The sequence below is a fragment of the Taudactylus pleione genome, unplaced genomic scaffold (genome assembly GCF_031769625.1).
Source record: "Taudactylus pleione unplaced genomic scaffold, aTauple2 ptg000053l, whole genome shotgun sequence".
Lineage (NCBI taxonomy): Eukaryota > Metazoa > Chordata > Amphibia > Anura > Myobatrachidae > Taudactylus > Taudactylus pleione.
In genome coordinates, this window is record NW_028284455.1 from 30,913,508 (window position 1) to 30,937,070 (window position 23,563).

At 40.4% G+C, this 23,563-nt stretch overlaps 1 protein-coding gene across 3 annotated transcripts in view; it reads right to left on the reverse strand.

The window, feature by feature from the left end:
* The window catches only part of TCAIM (T cell activation inhibitor, mitochondrial), a 94,625-nt gene that overhangs the window by 27,559 nt on the left and 43,503 nt on the right, over nt 1–23,563 (reverse strand). For all 3 annotated transcript variants that reach the window (XM_088462774.1, XM_088462775.1, XM_088462776.1), the window contains 5 exons: nt 22,974–23,127; nt 22,272–22,518; nt 20,867–20,989; nt 6,822–6,919; nt 2,649–2,740 (listed from right to left, as the gene is read on the reverse strand). In XM_088462774.1, the coding sequence (XP_088318900.1) occupies nt 2,649–2,740; nt 6,822–6,919; nt 20,867–20,989; nt 22,272–22,518; nt 22,974–23,127 (714 nt within the window). The remainder of the gene's footprint in view (nt 1–2,648; nt 2,741–6,821; nt 6,920–20,866; nt 20,990–22,271; nt 22,519–22,973; nt 23,128–23,563) is intronic.

The window sequence follows — 23,563 nt, forward strand, 5'->3', positions numbered from 1 at the left end:
CTAGGAGCGTCAGGGTGGGTGGACTTCAAAGAAAGTTAACAAAAGGTAAGTTTTACCATAACTCTCCTTTTCTTCTTCAGGGTCCATAGGGCTCCATAGGGAGACATTGGGGATGTCCCAAAGCAGTTGTTCAATGGCGGAAACACTTCTAAGCTGATTGAACCCTTAGCCTGAAGGTAGCATCCTGAAAGGCAAATGTATCAAAGGCATAAAACCTAAGAAAGGTGCGGACAGAAGACCAGGTGGCCGCCTTGCATAGCTGTTCAGCCACGCCAGGCTGCCCACGAGGGACCCACAGAGCGAGTAGAATCAGCAGATACTGAAGCCTGTACAGGAAGGCCAGTCTGCGTGTAAGCCTGTGATTTAGTCATGCAAATCCAGTCTGTTTGTTAGCTGGCCATACCTTCTTGTGGAATCCATATAGGGCGAAGAGGGAGTCAGATTTCCTGATGCAAGTAGTGCGGTCCACGTAGATCTTCAGAGCACAAACCACATCAAACGAGGCCCCACCTGCCAAGAGGTGTGGTGAATTAAATGCCAGAACCACAATTTCCTCATTCAGGTGGAAGCGAGTAACCACCTTGGGAAGGAAACCTGGGCATATATGAAGAACAGCCCTGTCCCCATGAAATATTAAAAAGGGGGAGCAACATGAAAGCACCCGTAAATCCGATACCCTACAGGCAAATGCTATAGCCAGAAGAAAGAGTCTTCGCAGTGAGCCACTTGACATCCACTGATTCCAGGGGTTCGAATGGAGGTTCCTGAAGTGCTTGGAGCACCACTGACAAATCCCATGTAGCCACAGGTGGAACAAAGGGAGGTTGTATATGTAGAACACCTTGCATGAAGGTGTGAACATCCGGTATAGTAGCAATTCTGCGCTGAAACCAGATAAACAAAGCAGAGACCTGCACTTTCAGAGATGCTAGGCGGAGGCCTAGATCCAGTCCAGCCTGAAGAAAGACAAGAATTCGAGAAACCTTAAAGACTTGCGGGTCATAGTTTTTTGGAGCACACCATTGGAAATATGTATGCCATATTATGTGGTAAATCCTGGCTGAGGCTGGTTTATGTGCTCTGAGCATGGTCTGGACCACAGAGCTGGAGAAACCCTTTGCATGCCATTAAAGACAGACGGGCTAGGTCCGGATGTAGACATGGACCCTGAGACAACAGGTCTACTCGTAGAGGAAGTTGAAGAGGAACAGAGAGAGCCTTTGAAGTTCGGAGTACCAATGACGTCTGGGCCAAGCTGGAGCTATGAACAGGGGGGGGCTATGTGCCCCCCTCCTGTCTGAACTTTTGAAGCACTCGAGGAAGTAGAGATATTTATAGGGGAGAGATATGCCAAATGGAAGTTCCATTTCACCGACAATGCGTCTAAGAAGGCCGTGTCGGGGTCCTGTGTTCTGTCTCCATAAGGCCTAATTAAGCAACTGAAAGATTACAATTAGCTTAATCAGTCCTTAATTACTTACCTTCCGCATGGCTGTCTTCTTCCTCCAGCATCGGGACCCGGACCCCTGCAGCAACAGTGAGTATGTAGTGTATGGTGTGTGTGTATGTGTATGTGTATGTGTATGTGTGTGTGTGTGTGTGTGTGTGTGTGTGTGTGTGTGTCGGTGTGTGTGACCCCATCAGGAACAGGCACTGGGAGAACTACATCTCCTAGCAGCTCTTGCTCCTCTCACCAGCGCCCAGAGCCTCCCAACAGCACCCTCCCCAGTGACAAGATGGAGGAGAGGCCACCAGGAGCCACGGAGACCCCCAGGCAGGTAGGTGTATTTTTTAGTTTTTTAAGCAGTGCATAAACCCAGCAACCACTTTTTTTTACTTGAATACCGTGGTTATCAGGAGCGCATAACTGCGATATTCCATAACCGAGCACAAGGTTTTTTACTTCACTAAGACCTTGAACCTACTTAGATATACACTTTAGTTATTAAGGTCTCACGAGCAGGCCCCTGCACCCACTTGTTCTCTCCCTGCACGAACTATCCCTACGATCCTTTCTGTCCGCCCACCCCATTGTGGGGTACAGTTTACATGTCACTCACTTTGTCGTCTTATAATTCCACTGTTTAATATATATTCCCTTGTACGGCCTGTTTGTACTTTTATATATTAAAATGGATATGCTTTAATGTAACTTTTTCCCTCTATGGCACTACAGACACTTGGTGCATCATATAAATAAAACAATAATAAACACGTTTCAGAGGAAATGTCACATATGCAATGTCACATGTGGAATAAATATTTTGTAAGAAATGCCACTGCTATCATTCACTATCTACACTCTATATTTTCTGAAACTGTATTAATATAATCCCAAAGTAACTCTGTAAACGACATCATATATATCAGTCTCATAGAAGTATACCATATTCCAGATTCAAAGAAGACATTTAATGCTTTAACTTTATCATACTGACAAATTCTTGACATTCTGTACTGTAGGTCAGTCACCACCTGATAGCCAATCCCTTTCACTCCAACATTTGATTTAAAACAAAGGTTTACAATGGTAAAACCTGTTGCCATAACATTCCATAGCAACCAGTATTTTACTATATTAATCCTGCACTATTTCATGATTGGAGGGAATGGGGGTGGGGCTTGTATTCAAGATCATTACGGGTCACCTTGGTCCAATGGTGATGAACATCCATGGTCCCAAGCATCACGTGTCCAGCTGCGCTCATCCCTGTTCGTTCTGTAAATATCACTGTGTGACCTAGGCAGCAAATAAATTTAAATAAAATGAATGCAATTAAAGTCAATTAGTCAAGTTCTAAAAATTAAAGTTACATGAATTATAATATATATTGTGTGTATAAACCAAAAAATATACAAAAAACAAAAATACTTATGGTGGGCATTCACGGCAAGATAAAATGTCTGTCAGACCGACAGACATTTTATCTGGCCGGCTTCCAGCCGCAGATGTCCGACGGCATACACTGTGAGAGAAATCTCACAGTGTATAGCCCGACATCTGCGCTCCGCCCTCCGTAGGAAGGAACACAGGAAAGGTCTGTCTGTCGTCCGCGCTGGGCATACACTGCCCGATGCGGCCGACAGTTACCGGGTGAATATCGCATCGGACGGGCATGCTGGACAATCCAGCATGCCCGACCGAGCAATATTTAACCCTCGGTCGCCCCCCCCACCCTACAATTATCGCGGCGATCCGCCGATATCGGGCAGATCGCCCCGATAATTGCAGCGTGTATGGCCAGCATTAGCAATCTTTTCCTTCCAGTGTTAGAAAATGCATTCTGGAAATTACAGCTCCATAACATATGGAGTACTCTAGCATTTGCTTACAGTAGCTTTCCTCTAAAATATAGGACAACCTTATGAGATAATGTGACAATACCACTAGAATATTATATGTTGATTATACATAAGGAAACTTGATAGATATTCAATGTACATATAAGATAAATACCGAGAGGGGATAAGTATAACTAAATCATATGATTTATTCAAAATTGCTCTCACTCTAATGTCAGGTGCATAGTTGCCATATGACAATAAAAAAATATTAACCCAGGGACAAATTATATCCAATTCCGCCTTAATGAGATTTGGGCATTCCCTAATATATACTTCTAATAAAAGTTATAATGGTTGTGTATATAGAATTTTTTTGGAGAAATGTACAACTTGGGTCTGTGTATGAACTATGGAGACAATTTTTTTTTTTTTTCCAGAATTTTTGTCTGTCTGTTTGTTCCAGCATCAAAACTACGGGATGAATTTGTATTGCATTTTCAATATTGTATAGGTATGTATTGTCTCAATGTGACATTAGGGATAGGAGCAATAAAGGGAAAAACAGATGCTTGACACTCTGCACGTGCAGACTCCTCAAGCCAAAAATGACTAGATGTGTATAAATATAATTTTTTGGGGACAAATATACTTCAAATGACTGCAAAACAAGTTTTTATCCGAATCTGCAGTCACCTCTAGTCCAAAATGACTATGTATATATATATATATATATATATACACACATATATATATATACATACACACACATATATATATATATATATATATATATATACACACACACACACACACACACATATATATAGCAACACAACGGGCGGCATTCATTGCAATAATTTAAACAGGAGACCAGTTACGCCAACATTTCAATGTTATTAGCCAAACATTTCCCTCAGGGAATGTTTGGATAAAAACATTGAAACGTTGGCGTAACTGGTCTCCTGTTTAAATTATTGCAATGAGTGCCGCGTGTTGTGTTGCTGTATATCGTAATCCACCTATTTGGAGGCTTATGTGGTGAAGGTACCTGCACTTTTGATAATACTGGTCGAAGAGGAATGCTGCTAGAGTGTTCTGTTTATATATATATATATATATATATATATATTTATTTTGCAGGAAAATCCAAACTGTATATTAAGCACTAGGCAGGCAGCTTATCTTGACTCATGAAGTTGCAGTATACATGTCAATCAAGTAGATGGCGCACCAAGACAAAAACTACATATTATCACAGAGTCGCTGCTCATGTTACTTGCAACCTTTCAATGTTACTGTAGGTTGAGTGGCTAGCTCATGAGTTAGTAGCCCCAAGCTTAATCCCTGAAGGAAAAACTTCAAATATTGTTTACAACATCTTGTGATCAATGTCTACAATATAAAATATACATCACAATATTAGATGCCACTACTGTCTTTGTAAAATTAGTTCTGTTGAGCAATAACAGACATCCACGCGAGTGAAGCTATGGGCAAACGCTAGTAATAAAATATATCACTTTTTCCACACATATTATACATTGTCATTTTATCTGCCAGAACTCTCCGCTGGATACAAGTCGCCATCCCAATTTGTGTAATGTGAAACATACAAGTTGTAATAGCCTTTGACTTGTAATCCTGCCAGAAAATCACCAAAAAAACTTGCAGAATAAAAGAGGTGCCTCTGGGTGGTGAGATTGCCCAAACTGCATTAATTTATTATATCTGTCTGGGCACAAAATAGCAAACAGCCACCTTAAAAATATGTATTGCTTTGCCATTACTCAATAGTCAATTAAGAGACCCCTTAATAAATAAATCTCTTAATGGGACATCATTATTTAATTAATTTATTATTTGATCAATAAAGTTAAACTTTGATTATGAAGACGATAATATTTTTGTGTTATTTGAGGCCTTCTTAACTAATTAGTGACATAAGTACAACCTTGCTAGCACTTGAAGTGCCACAAGTCTTTAATCTAGTTAATATGGCCCCAATTAACATTAAAATACTTTTGTACGCATATTTTGAAATGTTACACAATACTGCCCCATTTGATAAAATCTTTAAATAATAATAATTATTATTTTGGGGCCCTTTAACTGAGTATTAATTAGTGAAAAGTAATACATATGTTTAATGTGGCTCTTTATTATTTTCTGCCTGGTCATAAAGCTCAGAATGCATGTATTTTGAGCAATGTCTCTGGCCATAGACAATTTCTGGCGAGTATGTCCTTAATACCTGCCAAAAATCACAGTCAATTTTCATACCAAGTCACAAAATCCCTTCCATTACATCAGGTGACTTTGAGGCCATAGTCGGCAGAATCTCATCACGATATAGCTAGATAGCTAGATACAATCTTATATTAAGACTAACTATAAGATTAAACATATTACCAAAAGAGATATGGGGATTTTTTACATCTATAAATTTATTATTCACTACTGTATTATCATAACTATATTATTAATGGTCTAGTAATCTATCTAGAATACATTCATGTTTAATAACAATTATTTTCTAAGACTAATAGCATCTCTCAATAGTTTATTCACATTAGAAAGCACACACTTTATACAAGTTCATTAGTAATTAATTTTACACGTAATAAGCTAATAATTCTTTTATCCAATAATTTTTTTCAGCCATAATATTATTTTTATATCTTTTTAGATTTTTGTCTAACTGTTTATATATTATTGATTATAATGGGAACATGTACAACACTATCACCAATAGATGGTGGCAAGATATAACATCACTACTTTATTCACATTAGAATAGACTGCAACAGATTTCAATATTTTCACTTATCCAAGATGGCCACATAATTTTCTTTTTTATATTTACACTGTAGATCTTAGTGTGACACACATAGGTGGTATCATCCCATTCACTGTATGCCCAAATTCCTTTAGTACTTTCTAAAATAATACGCACACAAAATTAGAAACAATTTAGTTCCAAAATAATTAATAAACACAGAGGACTCATTTCGGTTTTTAATTGCACTTTATTGTTATTTATTCTTTTTTTATTTAGTCACTAGTATATGTCATTATGATTTTTGTTTTGTCTACTATTTTGCTAGTCATTCTCCTTGAGGCACATTTTTACGAATATACAAATAAAAGTGAAGTTTTATAATTTATTGATTTTCTGTGCGTCACTACAAGACAACACTTTTCTCTTTCCTACTTTGATATTAAAACAAGTTGTTGTTAAGCAGCACTCCAGATAAAATTCTATTAATATTCTTACTAAATGCGTAGCAATATCACGTACTAAATTGTTATACATAGTTACGTGTGTAGAAGTTTGTGTCCCCTATTTTATGATAGTTTATTAATATACAGAAGTAACCAGTAATAAAATAATCTGCTTTCCATTCCTTTCGTGCACATCTGCACTAAAACAACCTGTATGACTACAGTAGGGGAATATGTATACATGTGGAAAAACAAGTGGCAGAACATAAAATGGTTACAGTACTATGAAGAGACAGTCTAGTTGGGATAGTTACCTTTCGCCATCTTCATTGAGTCACAACTTTGTTGTGTTAGTCGGCTTAAGCTGTGCAGTTGCCCACACCGATGAGCAATACCCCAACTTCTCTGCCACCTGGGGAAAGAGAATAATACATTTTCTCACTATAATGTAAAGTCACTGTCCCATTTTATTTATCTTGTAATGTTAATACATTGAAGTGGAAATAGAGCTACAATTGCAGTACAGAGTAAGCTTCACTGTGAAGATCAGTTCATAGCAGGAGGGAATATTGTGAAATCATCAATAGCACTCTGATTATTCTCATTGAAGAGAAATATCAGTGTGTATATACAGCACTGTGCAAACTTTTTAGGCAGGTGTGTAAAAAATGCTGCAAAGTAAAAATACTTTCAAAAATAGAATTGTTAATAGTTTATTTTTATCAATTAACAAAATTAAAGAGAAATCTTAATCAAATCAATATTTGGTGTGACCACCCTTTGCCTTCAAAGCAGCATCAATTCTTCTAGGTACACTTGCACACAGTTTTTAAAGGAAGGCAGAGAGGTTGTTCCAAACATCTTGGAGAACGAATTGCACATCTTCTGCGGATGTAGGCTTGCTCAAATCCTTCTGTCTCTTTGTGTAATCCCAGACAGACTTGATGTTGAGATCAGGGCTCTGTGGGGGCCATATCATCACTTCCGGGACTCCTTGTTCTTCTTTACGCTGAAAGTAGTTCTTAATGACATTGGCTGTATGTTTGGGGTCGTTGTCCTGCTGCAGAATACTGTATCTGTGAAAAGGCCTGTGTTATTATGTGGCATCTTCCTTTGGAACACTAACACACGGAATGAAGTGAAGAAATGCAGGGTGATAGTCTTCCCAACTGAGTAGAAGATGTTTCTTTTTCTTTTCTTTTTTTTAAACAATTTTTATTGATAGGTTTGCAAATAACATAAATAGTACACATCTGGGTTGTATACAATCATACAATATAGAATGTTCAACAGTTATAAAACACTTGAACATCACAAATATATCCAATCGTAACATCATCAGATTCAATATATTTGACAATATCTTAGAAGATTCCAAAATGAACATACAATCCAACCCTCAAAACAATCTGAAATTCAAAAGGGAGGAGTGCTATTACTAAGAACCTCCAGGTTATACCAAGAAGTGAACTGAAAACATTTCCTCAAATTTTCTTTCATTACTGGGGATAAATTGTGTATGTATGGGAGCCATGTGTCAAAGAACCGTTTGAGCTGCTTTTCTTTATGCAATGATGCCTCAGACCAGTCCATAAAATATAAAAAAGAAATTCTAGGGTGTAATAGTGTTGTAGATATAGGATCTGATGAGATCCATTGAGATAAAATTGTCTTTTTAGTGGCTGCTGCCAATTTTGCAAGTAACACACGATTACCTTTGGAGGGGCCATGAACAGTATCCTGGGGGTGAATATCCCAAAAAGCCCAAGTTTTTGTGACTACAAACTTAATCTTAAGTGTATTATTGATATAATTTTGAAGATTCATCCACAATGCTTGCACCTGAGGGCAGGCCCATAGACAGTGTATAATATTAGCCTCTGGGGTTGTAAAAATGGAAATAAAGGGATTGTAATAGATGGGTGTAAGTCTTGTAATTGAGAACGCATTAGTGGATTCATAGTATCTGCATTTAAAAATTGATAAACATATTTAAGGCCCTTATCATGCCATATCTTAAATATCAGCGATGTTCTATGAGGACAAAAGGCTGGATTGCCCCAGAGAGGTAAAAATAAAGATGCATATCTAGATATCTTCAATTTAGAACGGACCAATCTCCATGCCATACAAGTAGTATAAAGTAATAAATTATCTTTAACTTCTGTTGGTAGAGATTGTGGAGGTGTATGTAAAAGAGAGATTAGATTCCAGTCTGGAATAAAAGCTTGTTCCATAGATCTTATGGTATAATTGTTAGCCCCCCCTATCCAATCAATGGCGATTCTATAATTAGCCGCTAGGGCATAGGATTGGAGACATGGCAAATTGACACCACCTAAATCAGTCGTCTGTTGTAATTTGAATAATGATATTCTGGGACGTTTATCTGCCCAGATGAATTTTGTTAGGGCTTTGTTTAGCAGTTTCAGGTCGTTCTTTGATGGTATAAGAGGAAGCATTTGGAGAACATAGAGTAGCCTCGGGAAACTAATCAGTTTATATAGGTGACACCTACCAATATAGGACAAAGGGAGATATCTCCATTTCGTAAAATCTGAAAAAATCTTTTGTAATAATGGTGTGTAATTTGCAACATATAGGTGGGAGGGGTGTGTAGTAATCTTGATTCCAAGATAAGTAATGCAATTAGCAGCCCATCTGAAAGGGAAAGAATCCCCCCAACCCAATTTTGCGTCAGGAAAAAATGCCAGTGCTTCAGTTTTAGTGTAGTTGATTTTAAACCCAGCTACTGATTCAAAGGTATGAAATAAAGAGACCAGAAAAGGCATAGCCACTTTTGGGTTTGCAAAGTACAGCAGAAGATCGTCAGCAAATGCTGAAAATTTTATTTCTATCTGACCAAATTTAATACCCTGCCATCTGGTCTCTTTAATGAAATGTCGAAGGAGGGGATCAAAGGCCAAATTAAATAAAAGCGTGGATAATGGGCAGCCTTGTCTTGTACCACGAGATAAATAGATAGAACGTGTGTTTAATGAGTTAATAGTCAAAAAGGCAGTTGAATTTTGGTATAGACTGTTAAAGACATGTAAGAAAGCAGGGCCAAAGTTTTGGTAATTAAATATTCTAATAAGATGAGACCAAGACACTCTATCAAATGCTTTGTCCGCATCACAGCTAATCACTATATTCCCCCTTTCTTTCAGCTGATGTGTTTTGATCATGGTAGCCAACAATGTGCGGATGTTATGAACAGAGTGACGGGTTTTTATAAAACCTGTTTGTGCCGGGTGAAGTATTTTGGACAAAATAGGTTGGAGACGTATAGCTAATATTTTTGTGAAAATTTTGAAATCTTGATTTAATAGAGAGATGGGTCTATAGGATGACACCTGAGTAGGATCTTTGTTTGGTTTTGGCAGCATGATAATTCGAGCTGTGTTAAAACCTGAAGGGGCCAAATTACCTGCAAGAATGGAATTATATAGTGTTGAAAGGTGTGGTACAATGTGTGAGGAGAGAATTTTATAGTAGGCTGCTGAGAATCCATCTGGACCTGGTGTTTTGCCTGTTGGCAATGATTTAATTACTGATTCTATTTCTAAGTCTGTTATAGGAGATAAGATAGCCTCTCTATCGTCATTATTGAGTTTATGAAGACCCGCTTGTCTCAAAAATTAAATTCCCTGTGCAGATTCATCAGGGGGTGCTTGGTATAAAGAATCAAAAAAGGTAAGAAAGGTGTCATTAATCATTTCTGGATTAGTGCTAAGTGACCCAGTAGAAGTTTTTATAGAGGAAATATGTTTGCGGTTAGTAGAGGACCTTATTAGATTTGCCAACAATTTACCTGGTCGATTACCCCATCGGAAGTATCTATTTTTCTGATAAGTCAGATTCTTTTGGGCTTGCTCCGTACAAAGAGTATCATATAAGGCCTTAGCTTCCCTGTAGGATTGTCTATTTGCCTCAGAGGGATCATTCAATAAATCAGAGTAGGTAGACGTTACAGTAGCACTAGCTTGTTGGAATCTTTGTTGTAATTTTTTCTTTTTAAAAGATACGTAAGCTAATAAATGTCCTCTTAAAACTGGTTTGGACGCCTGTCAGAGAAGATTAATATTCTGATTATGAGCAACATTATCTGTTAAATAATTTTGAAAATGATGAACTAGTTGTTGAAAGTCTTCCGAAGAGGCCAAATAATCTGGGAACCGCCAATTAAAAGAGGAAAAACGTGGAACCTCCAACTTAATAGTAAACCATATGGGTGCATGGTCTGAAATTAATATGTCAGCTAAGGCAGCATTTTCAACCCTATGACATAAGATCCCTGGTATCAACCAATAATCAAGCCGAGAGAAGGAGTTATGTGGGTGCGAGAAAAAGGAATATTCTCTAGAATCTGGATTTAAATGTCTCCATGGATCAATTAGTTGGAAAGACTCTATAAGCAATGATAAAGTAGACGGCATTCCACGTCTACCTCCGGTCTGTCTAGGCCCCCCTGAAACATCCAATGAGGAATCAAATGCTACATTAAAGTCACCTCCTAAAATCAAGGAACCTTCTAGCCAGCCTTGTAAAGCTGCATAGATGTCTGAGAAAAAGGAAGCATTAGGGCCTGGAGGGGCGTATATACATGCAAAGGTGAAAATCTCGATTTCATTATTCACCTTCAAAAAGAGAAACCTCCCCTCTGGGTCTATCCACTCCTCTAATATATTATAGTTAATAGACTTACCAAACAAAATAAGCACACCCCATGTTTTCGTAGTGAAGGACGCACTTTTGTATTCTTGTATCCAATTATCCCTCAAAGTATTAGGGTCATCTAATTTCCAGTGCGTTTCTTGTAAAAAAAACCACGTCTGGACGAAATTTCTTAAGATGACGTAGTATCTTTTTCCTTTTAACAGGTGAGTTTAACCCCTCTACATTCCAAGATAAGAGTTTAATGGATCTTTTGGTTAGGACATTAGGATTGTCAGTTAGTGGCATAGTAGACATCAACCAACCCCCATTTTGGGAAACATGAAAAAGGAAACTTCTCTATCCGGTTCCCTTACCCTGTCCCAGCGAGCAGAGAAGGGGGCAATCACGGGGAATCCCTGATAATGACCGATAACCGGAACAATTAAAGCAAACCCAGTGTGGACATAGATAACACAAATACACGTAAAAAACAACCTATCAAAATTTTTACATATTTGAAAAACCCAGTTTGGTAGCCCCTGAGGGCATCCCAACTTAAACCAGTAATCAAAAAGATTAGAAGAGCACAACCCTAAGGGTCGGAATACATATAAATGAAAAACATACATATTCAGCAAAAATACGTAACAAAAATACACCACAGCTAAATGTAGCAGTAATAATGACATAATATATAAAGATAACATATAGAAAAGGCAATAGGGATATGTCAAACAGACATTAATGTAATACTTATCAACTCTCCCAATGTTCAGTCATTATCGTCCAGGGTAGAATGAGGAGAGACAGATCCCAGGGACTGAAGAAAATTCTGTGCTGACTTTGGGGCGTCGAAGTAATGTGGCTTTCCAGCGTGAAAGATTCTCAACTTAGCTGGATACAAGAGCGCAAAACGGACGCCTTTAGTAAACAGTTCCTTGCAAACTGTGGAAAATTCTCTTCTCTTTGTGGAAACCTGAAAAGAAAAATCTTGAAACAATAGCAATTTGAAGTCGTCGTAGTAAACGCCTGTAGATTTGCGGTAAGCCTCCAATATTTTAACTTTGTCAAGATAGTTCAGAAGCTTGAAAATGACAGGTCTCGGACGTTGTTGAGTATTCTGACGATCCGGACCAATGCGATGCGCCCGTTCCACCAAGATGGATGAGGAGGTAGATGATATACCCAGTGTTTCAGGAAGCCATGTAGATACTAGGTGGAGAAGATCTTTTGGTTTCACTGATTCAGGGAGACCTATAAGACGTAAATTGTTTCTTCTGTTACGGTTTTCCATATCTTCAAGTTTGTCATGAAGAGCCGCCACAGTGGAATCATGTGATTGGAGAAGAGACTTTGCCTCATGTAATTCATCTTCCAATGTAGAGATGCGATCCTCCGCCTCTGTCAGCCGTTGGGAATGTTGTGTGAGTTGCGCAGTTGCAGCCGTAATTGCCTCTGTTAGTGGTGCTAATTTTATATCAAGTAAGGGCGAAATGATGTCTGATATTTCTTTAGCTTTTTGTACAGATTGGGAACTGTATTTATCGGTGTCGAATAGAGCATCAATTGAGTCATCCCTTTTAGAAGACATTGGAGAAGAAGAAGCATCAGATGCTGAGGCTTTGTCCTTATTGCGCCCAGTTTGCGAGCCTCTAGGACCTCTGGGGGTTTTTGCCACATATTTTTCCATTGTAGACACCAAGTGTGGAGAGATTTTTGAGAGTAGAGAAGGGCAAGGGATACTGGCGTGTCTGTTGATTAAAGTGGCGCTCCTTGTTAGGATATATGTAGAATAATACAAGGCGTTGTCTGTAGAAGAGGAACTATGAGCAGGAAGTCAAAATAGGCGCCGTCTATTTCCACTGGCCGCATTGAGCACTCTGTCAATATATGAGAAACAGCCGCCAGAAATTACAATAAAATGGCCGCAGCGCAATATGCCACAAGGCCGTGATCCGGGGGTATAGAGAGCAGGGAGCCGGCGTTGATGTGAGCGCCTTGCCTGAGCTTATCCCTGGTTGCTGTCCAGTAGGATTTATTTATTTCTTGGGTCAACAGTGAACAGGGAGCTTCTCTTAAAAAAGGGGGCCGCTACGTTTGGCCCGCCCACCGGAAATCTTTGATGATATATTCTGAGGCACTGTTTCTTTAAATCTTGATCTTACATCATGCTGACACAAGAGGGAGCTAGACCCTCATGTATGGAGTGAACAAAGTTATAGGGTGCAATATGATGTAATAACACTACAGGTGCAATGCAAGAGTAATACAGACCCCTCCTGCAGATTCACCTTCCTTCGGCAGAGAAATAAAAGAGTCACCCAGAGGTCCTCATGTAATACAGCAGCGGCAGCAGGTTAATGGAATAGCACCAAACACAGAGCAGCCAGCGACCACTTCACCACAGAAGCCCAGCTAGTAGGTAGGAGAGAGGCCACAGAAGCATGTATATGCTAAAGAGAGTGGGCAGCCTCCAGCACTCAGCGCTTGCAGGGTAGAGGATAGGGTTTAAAATGGCGTCCTCCTGAGGTTTGCGACTCCGATCACGGGCCTTTCCAGGGGTCTCCTGTTGATACAGGCTGCCTATCCCACCTCTCCAGCCAGACAGCGAGGGTCCCGTTAGGGTATGGTAGTTGTGGCAGCGTCCGGCGGTGATCGGCGGTTATCGCGGCAAACTCGGGCCCGGCGCCAAGATCGAGGCCACGGCTTCTGGAGGCGGAGTAGGCCGCAAAGGCCCCAGAGGTGTAACTCTGTCCTGGGTGTCAGCCAGGAGGACAGTGGGGCCCCGTGTGGGTAAGGTTGTGGAGAGGACCCTCTATAACCACAGGAGTCGGCGGGAACAGGTGGTTTTGCAGGGTAATTTAGGGAGCTGCAGCAAAGCACGTCTTCCCTGTTTGCCAGTCAGGCCACGCCCCCCGAGTAGAAGATGTTTCTTTGTTGAGTCCTGTTCCTGAGGGGCTCTTTGTTTACCTTTAGAAGACACTGGCTGACTCCTAGCACAACAGTGGGCTAGTCAGTCTGAGAAAAAGGGGATGGGGTCTGCCTTTTTCTTCTATACCCACTTGGGCTAACATGAGATGTTCAACTTCATAAAAAAACCAATGTACTGATCTGTTTTTAAATTAGCCACTTTACTATTAGAGGAGTGAGGCCTGCATCATGTACCAAACAATGGTAGTTATCATTTACAGAAACCATATGAAGATGCATTTATCATATTAAATGTATTGAGAGGGGTGAGCGATATCTACAAAAGGTAAACTGATGGCTGATCCATTAAGATTATTATATATTCTCACGAGACTCATTTGCAGAGCTATGCAATATCTAAGAATTATGTTGTAAAGTAACTTTGGAGTTGGAGCTATTAGACCTTGTCATACATTCAGCTATCCAATCACAAGAGTGCTGTGAATGACTCACCAGGGGTGTTAAGGAGGTCTTAAAAGATCTTGACCTTTGACCGAGTGTCAGACTCCGGTGATCAAGCAAATATAGAGACTGTACCTTATTACCTATTGTCTCCCCAATTATCAGACTATACAAATTAAGTGGTCTATGCTCTGTAAGTTTCTCCATTTTTTATTTCAAATTGTATTTTGCAACATACTGTTTGTCATATTGAAAAAATGTTTTGTATCTAAGCACTTTACTATATTTTGTATATGTGTCCGTATGCTCCAAACAACGTAATTCGCCTTTTGAAGATAAATGATAGGCCTGGTTAACTGTTGACTGCTACGAAGTATTTAACCTTTCAGTGCTAGTCAGATAACTATTTACCCTTTACTACCAAGAAGCAGAGTGTACTGAGTGGGCGCATTAATGACCTGAATAATAGTGAGTGGTCGCAGTCTGAATAGTGAGAGGTGGATGAGAGGATACTATTTTGGGATATTTTAACATATCTAGTGATAGGTGACAGAGGGAATGAGCACTGAAGTATTGAGGGAACCTTATAGTAGTATCCATAGTCTGGCACTCAGCGAGAGCTTGAGTTCCTGAGCAGTAGAGTCCAGCTGGGTCTAGTCTCTGACATGCACGTTTTTACATTTTCATATAACTCTGCTTATTTTGAAAATCATTTAAAAAGTTGCTGACTGAAACCGGTCAAATTTGTGATTGTCAAACGTTACAGAATTGTGCAAGTAGGTAAATAGTCCCTATAGTTGTAATTTATGCCACAGCAAATTATTCTTACATCTACATCTCATATTCCGATAAAAAAAAAAAAAAATTCTGTCCATTGCCCGATACAACGCAGGCCTATTGAGTCCTGCTAGGGCCAATGCTACGTAGGATAAAAACAAAACTCCTTTTTTGCAGTTAAAAACAAAATATTATTCACAAAGACAAAGAGAGCAGATTGGATATGTCATCATTTTAATTCTGATAACTTATGAAGATATTGTATATTTTTGCTACTTTCAAGTTAATTGGCTAAAGGTAAAGATAACATGACTTTGGCAATTGGACACTCTAAAATAAATCAGTAAAACTTATTTAAGTCATTAAATTTACTTTGCCTTGATACAGATTTACTTTCTGAAAGAGAAAGCAACATAGCAGCTCTCACCACAAAATATGTATACTTTTGAACCAAAGAAAATCATAATACATCACACATGTATCAATTTTAAAGACATGGCTAAGTTCACTTTCTATTAATGGTTATATAATAAGCAGCAAAACTTCCCTGCAAATGGTTTTATCAGGGCCGCAACTAGGGGGGGGGGGGGGGCTAGAGGTGCATGTGCACCGGGTGCCGGAATGCAGGGGGTGAAAAAGGTCTGACTCAGCCCCTGCATACCCCACGCAATGCGCAGTGACTTGGGGGCTGCAGATTTCTGCTGAAAACGGCTATCCAAAAATTTCAGCTGCCAAGGAGAAGACAGATGCTAGAAGTCATACTGGACCTCTAGTGTCTGTTAGGCTAGCGAAATGCACATAGTGTTCCCGGAAGTGCCGGGATCGCTGGCGCTGCCGGGAGAAGATGCAGAAAGCTGCATGTTCTCCCGTGAAACCCCCTGGCAACGAGCATAAACCCCATGCCGAGTAAGAAACCACCTGATAACGAGCATGAAACCCCCTGGCAACGAGCATGAAACCCCCTGGCAACGAGCATGAAACCCCCTGGCAACGAGCATGAAACCCCCGACAATGAGCATGGAACCCCCGACAATGAGCATGGAACCCCCGACAATGAGCATGGAATCCCTGGTAATTAGCATAAAACCCCTGACAACGAGCAGGTAATTTTAAAATAATTAGAAGCCTTACTGTGGGGCATAAAATGGTGTTGGGCACATATGTACGTGTCACTTTGGTATTAGGCACTACAGTGTTTGGCATAATGTGTAATGGGCATTATGGTGTGTGGAATAATGTGTCACTATACCAGGGATGTCTGACTAGTGCACTGCCTTATGGAGGAGCAAGGACAAAATCCAGGTACGGGAAGGGAGGGGTGCAAAACTACTGCCTTGCACCGGGTGACACATATCCTAGTTTCGGCCTTGGTTTTATGACATTATGCACCTATTTCCATATGCATTGGATCTGAGCATCAAGATGGTGACAACTAAAGTTTGCCTCTTCAGATGGGAGAGCTGGGTACTTGGGGAAATTCCTCATGAGTCCATGTGAAACATAAGATTTAAATGCTCTTTGAAGGGTATATAGTGGACATAGGGACATTTCAAGGTTAATGGCTGGTTGCAAGCCCCTCTTATCCTAGCTTCCTTATAAGGGTGCTTTTGAGGTGAACTTGTCTGAAACTTTCAGTGCAACTTCTAGGTTTGTTTGGTAAGTGGCAGTTCAGCACTCAGGTCTCATCTCTTCTGCCTTTACAGGGGTATGTGCATGGGGTCACCACAAAAAAAATTACAAATTGCACTAATTATGGGGCAACTTTACTAAAATTATACCTGTTGCTCAGCTGTCTCTCTAAATTATTATTTTATCTCCAATCTCCGTTGCAGCAATCAACAAATTGTGTTGTATATTTGCTGAAAAGTAACAATGTGGAATTAAGTAATGCGGTATAAGTGTGATAACTAAGCTTGAAATGTGCAATAAGTAATAAAAGCTGCAAACATTTTTTGCTTTTTAGTGTTTTTAAACACATAAAAATAAGATGAACCAGTTTAATTTAAAAACAAACAACAACTCTGTAAACGTGTATATGAAAATATGTTTCTGGAAAAGGTCAATTGACAGAAAACAATTAGACTTCGATAAGATGCCCATACAAAGATGAAGGATTACCACTTTGTTTTAGTACAAGTTTAATAAATAATACAGTTCCATATAACGTGGTATAACAAGATATTTGGAGACATGCATGAAAATTGAAAACCAGTGTAAAGGAAAAGCAACTAACATTTTTCTAGTACATTTTAGAAAAGCAATATGATCTATATATATTTTTTTTGGAGTTACCCGTCCACCAAATTTCATACAGCTACCAAATGTGGGCACATATATGTCTCAAGATTAGCCACCTACTGAGACAATATATTTATATGTTTACATTGTGAGTTCACCTTAATGCAAAACTGGTTAAAGCTCATTTAGTCCGACTTTAAAAGGTAAGCATAAGGTTGACGGACAACCTATAGGGACAATGTTATAGAATGTCCACTTCTAGTATACAGAGAAAATTTCTTGGCTATTCCATAAAGTGTATGATTTAATTTACATAAGAGACACTACTACAAGAATAAACAGGCAAAGTCTACTAACAGAATACCTCAATGAGGGAATCGGTATGACATACCGATGGCTGAATAGCCGCTGGTTCTTGTACCAATGGTGGAAGCCCGATAGGAGGACATCCCGACAGGGGCCGTAAGTACGCTAACCCTCCCCTCTAACCCTCCCTTAGAAGTGCCTAACCCCCTAACCTCCCTGGGGGGTGCCTAACTCTAACCCTCCCTCCGGTGGTGCCTAACCCTGACCCCCACTCCCCGAACCCTGAACCTAACCTCCCCCCTGAGGTGCCTAACCTTAACCCCCACCCTAACCCTAACCCTCCTCGGGGGGTGCTTAACCCTAAGTCCTCCCCCCCATGGGGTGCCTTATACCTAACCCTAACCTATACCTAACCCTCCCCTCCCACCGGCCTGTCTCATTTGGGTTGCCGGGCGTCGGGATTTCGACGTGGGGTTAAATATAGAGGTCAGCATTTCGACAACTATCTTTAGTCTGGGGTCGGCCTTCTGCCGTCGGGATTCCGACGGCCGGCGGTAAACGAACCGCATCCCCTCAAAGAGGAATAAGTTAGACACTAGTACACTAGATACTTTCCTTTGCTCTCACCTTACCACATTCTCTCTCCTCCTTGCCCACAAATCAGCACAGCGACACATGTATGTTTTTGACACAATCCACTTCTCATCTTCATTAAAGCTACTAGGTGTATATTTACTAAAGTTCAGGTTTTTAGAAGTGGAGATGTCGCCCATAGCAACCAATCAAATTCTACTTAACATTTATCTAGCACCTTCTAGAATAGGGGCGAGCAATAAGCAGTCCCCAGCTGTTGTAGAACTACACATCCCAGCATGCCCTGCCACAAGTTTGCTATTTGGCCATGCTAAAGCTGTTGCAAGGCATACTGGAATTTGTAGTTCAACAAAAACAGCTGGAGGGCCGCTTATTGCCCACACCAATTCTAGAAGATAATAGCTAGAATCTGATTGGTTGCTGTTGGTTGGCAACATCTTCATTTCTAAAAACCCACACTTTAGTAAATATACCCCCTAGTCTCTCCTATAACTATCGTGGCCATTAACTGGCTGCCTCTGTCTACAATAGCAAATTTTTTTATTTTTAAGCGGCAATCATTTTAAACGCAAACCAGCTTGGTTTTGCCTTTAAAATGATTGCCACTTTAAGAAAAAAAACAGAAGATCCGCAGGAGTTCCCAAAGTGGCTGCAGATCGCATCCTATTACATAAGCCCCATAGTCTGTGATCCAAACTCAACCATAGCACACCAGACTCGCTACCTGCCAAAGTGCTCTGCACTGCAGGATATCGCACTCCAACACAAGTTTTCATCATCATAAATTCATTTCTTTATAATGAACTGTTACATGACAAGCAAAACTACTTCCCTAATATCCAACCGCTGACACCTCTTTGCCACCTTCAGTCCTCTTCTACGGCCACCTGTACAACCTCCCACTTCCCTACTTCTTCCAAGACAAAACTAACTCCACTGGACAGAATACATACTCATGCTAGACCACTCACATGCTACAACTTAAGCTGGCCATACACCTGCACGATTTCGGGCCGATTGCCCGATTTTCGATGAGTCATAAGATGCATCTTGTGAAAATCGTGTATTATTTTAGTAAGATACGATCCGATGCGCGCTCCCGCAGCTCCTATAATCGGATCTTATGATCAGATGTGCAGCACATCTTGTCCATCGTATCGTGTGCAGATCGTGCCGTTTATTTTGTTCATACGATCCATCATGCAGCAATTCAAGTCATTTCAATGACTGTTTCCCTTATGAACCTGTGAGACACAGGATCCATCTTACGACAGATCCTGTGCTAAGAAAAACACCAAACATGCTGCCGGGACTGCCAGGGAGTTCTGGGGAGTCGTAGAGAAATCGTATGATGAATCTGATCTTATGCTGGTCGTGTAGGTGTATGGGCAGCATTACTCTCCCTGAACTTCTCCTTTCCCACTGAATACCTATCTTCATACTCATCCTCCTTCACCCATCTGCCATCTCGTACACTGTGGATCACTATCTTTTGCATAAGCTCCACTTCAGTGAATTTCCTGACACTTTTCTTTCTTGGCCCACTAACTGCCTATCCAGCTGCCTCGGTGTCTCTACCTCTGGTACATCAACCCCTCATCTTTCACTAGTTGTTGGAGGAGGTCTATCCTCAGCCCTCTCATTTTCTCACTGTACACCTCTATTCTTGCTAAAGCAAGCTGCTTATTCAGCCTCCAGTAACACTTCTACACTGATGACTTCAAAATCTACCTCTCCCTGACTCTCAGGGGTCTATTTACTAAGCAGTGTTAGGAAACAGTGAAAAGTGATAAGGTGACAGCCAATCAGCTCCCAACTGTCATCTCACAAGCTGTGTTTGAAAAATGACAGTTGGGAGCTGATTGGCTGGCACCTTATCACTTTTCACTGTCTCCTAACACTGCTTAGTAAATAGACCAGGCTTGCCTACCCTCCCGATTTGGTCGGGAGCCTCCCGAATATCGGGTGCCGCTCCCGACCCCCCGGAAAGGCAGGCAAGCCTCCCGGCTGCCGCCTACCCCCCCAGACTACTAGTAAAAACCCCCGCTGCCGGGGGTCCCGATGACGCGATTCGTGCTGAATCGCGTCACCGTGATTCCGCCCCCTGCTTCACAATGCCTTTTTTCACAATGCCCCCAAAACGGCATCATAGCCCGGCCACGCCCCCCGCAGAATGCAGGCATTCAGCTCCCTCCCGGAAGGAGGGAGCTGAATGTCGGCAAGTATGAAATAGACCCCTGTTACCAAATGTCTCTCTGCTGTCGCCACATGGATGTAACACTACCTAAGTTTTATTTTGCAAAAGCTGATCTTTTACAAGCACAGAACTCCCCGATTATACATAACACGAGAATTCACCATTTGTACAGATATTTACAGGATAGCATCACTTGAGTATTATGCCACATCTTACCTGACATCAGACAGCTGAAGCTGGTTGGACAATTCAGTCTTCAAGCGTTCCAGTTCTTTCCTCAGTGGAATACTATTGTGTAGCTTCTTCAGAGCAACCTCTTGATTACTCTCTATCCATGAACTACAGGACAAACAAATACATAAAACCACAATGAAGTACAGTAAGCCATTTTAACTACTTAACTGTCATATTTTTTAGATCAAAAACATAATCAGACATTGTTTTTTATTTGTCATTTAATTAGGTCAATAACATGTATTTTAAAACCTAGTCAACTATTTTCAGGAATAAAAATACACCTATAGGGCATCACTCTGTTGACATGTCTAGCAGACAAATGTAGCATTACCCCTCCCTGCATTCATAGATGTCCATTGTATTATCACCACCCCCTTCCCCCAGTGTCCATATGTCCTAATTCTAATATTCCGAAATTAGAATGGTTGAGGAATTTAATTATGTAGGGGACAGGGACGTATTAAGAGAGGAGTGGGCCTGTGTGCACTCCCTGCCCGGGGCCCCCTCCTCTCTCCCCGGCGAACGGCAGCAGAATGACGCGGCTGACCGGCGACCACAGCATCAATAGACTCTGGGCAATAGTCTGTGGCCAGAGTCTACTGTGCATGCGCGGTTGCGCCATTTCCCCGGCGATTTCCTCACTGCGCATGCGCAATACGCGTTTTGTGCACCGCTGAGACACCCAATGCAGGACCTCAGAGAGGTAGATATTAGATAATATGGGTACAGGATGTGCGGTGCGGGCCCCCACTGGACCCAGGGGCCCATGTGCACCATACACCATGCACCCATTATAGATACACCCCTGGACAGGGAGCCATTAGAGAAAGGCTGTCTGTCTGTAAGCAGGTTACAGTGGCTGAGGTAAGAGATAATAAGGGCATGGATGAGAGGTTAGTGGCTTCCATGGTGAGAAAGGGTCTGATCATGTCTCACAAAACTGAAGTTCTGACATAAACTAAAAACATTTACATATATTATTAGAAATTTAATATACATTACATGAATATATAATTTAGCTATTGATTCCGATAATAATGTAATTGTTATGATTGATCATCTCTTTATTTGTAAAGGTTATATACAGTGGTTTCACATTATACTTCTTACATTACATATTATAGGTTTCTTTTATCATGCAACTGAGAAGCATCATGAGAGGAAAAACAAGCACGACTTCCCAAAAAGGGATATTCACATAATAGTGCCTACTATATAGTAATACATATTCTAGACGTACTAATAATACTACTACTAGTAATATGAAGTTATTATAGTAAAGCCTTAACTTTAACATAAGCCATCATAAATATTGAGCTGTGGAAGCTACTTCTCTGTCCAGATAGGAAATGCTACCAAACAATGATTTTTGGATGCAACTTACAAAATAGTTATTTCCATTTTCTGTGCTTGTTCCAGCTCCTCTTCCGGGTCCTTGAAACCAGTGAAGGAGTAATAGGTCTTGTCCCACTTTATGGGTCTGTAAAACGTTGAGGTTGCTCTTTTTGAAGAGTCAATAACTTCAGCTAAACTTTGTACATGGTCGGTAGACAAGCTGCAGGAATTGAGAATGCCCAAGACAGTACTCAGAAGGTCCCTGGAACTTAAAGTAAAGCTGACTGATCGGAATCCTGTGAAATGCAATAAATGAGATAGATGTAGGAGATGTTGCCATATCTTCAGGAAAAAAAATGTGTTATAGGTACCTCAGAATGAAGACACAAGTTAGAGTCCCATTGGCACTTTGTATGCCCAAGTATTCATGGTATTTAAGACTATTTGACTACACATAGCATGCAGTGATCCACCCATTCTGCAACGCCATCAATGGTCCCACACTGGTGTTCTTAATACTAGCGCCGCCCACTTGTTCTTCCTTGTTTGAATCAAGTGTGCTGTAGTAGTATACAGAAAACTGTTTTTAGGATTTTAGGGACCTGGCAGATCCTGCAAAGAGGGCATCAGAGATAAGCATTACTCATGTTATAAACACAGCCCTTTTCTTAAACAGGAGGATTTCCGTGGGACAATATTAGAGATGTATGTATATGACCTGAAACATAAGTAATTGTATGTAAGCATCTACCCGATTCCTTAGTGGATTCTTGCTCATTCTCAGAGATCGGCTCAGTTTCTCGAACGTAAAATGTGAGTTTAGCAGGTTTGTGAGATCTAAGTCCGGGCTTTTGAAGATTTTCTAGGTATCCATTTAATCTTTTGAGGGAGTTTTCATTAATCTCCTGGAAAGATTGGAAAGAAAACAAAGTGTAATAGTGAACACAGGATCCTCTAGATTTTGCAAATATCCACCACCTTTTTGATGTTTTTTGTTTTTTTGATAATTCACCCATCAGAGGCCTAGAAAAACGTACCCAATTGCTCTGCTCTCACGCCTCTATCTCATCTTAGGTCTCATGGTCACCCATGATCGCTAGGGTCTTTTGAGAAAATTTGTAAAAAATTTAGTCTAATTTCTCACAGCAAAAACATAAATAAAAAAAAAAATTAAATTCAATAAATGTTTTTTTCCTATCGACACCAATGGTTTTCAAATCAGGACCTCTTCCCTCTTTTTAAGTCCAAGTGACACTAAGGCCTGGTACACACTAGAACGATGTCTTTGTGATTTGTCATATTGGAAGGACAAATCATGAAGATTGCTTATTGTGTACCACA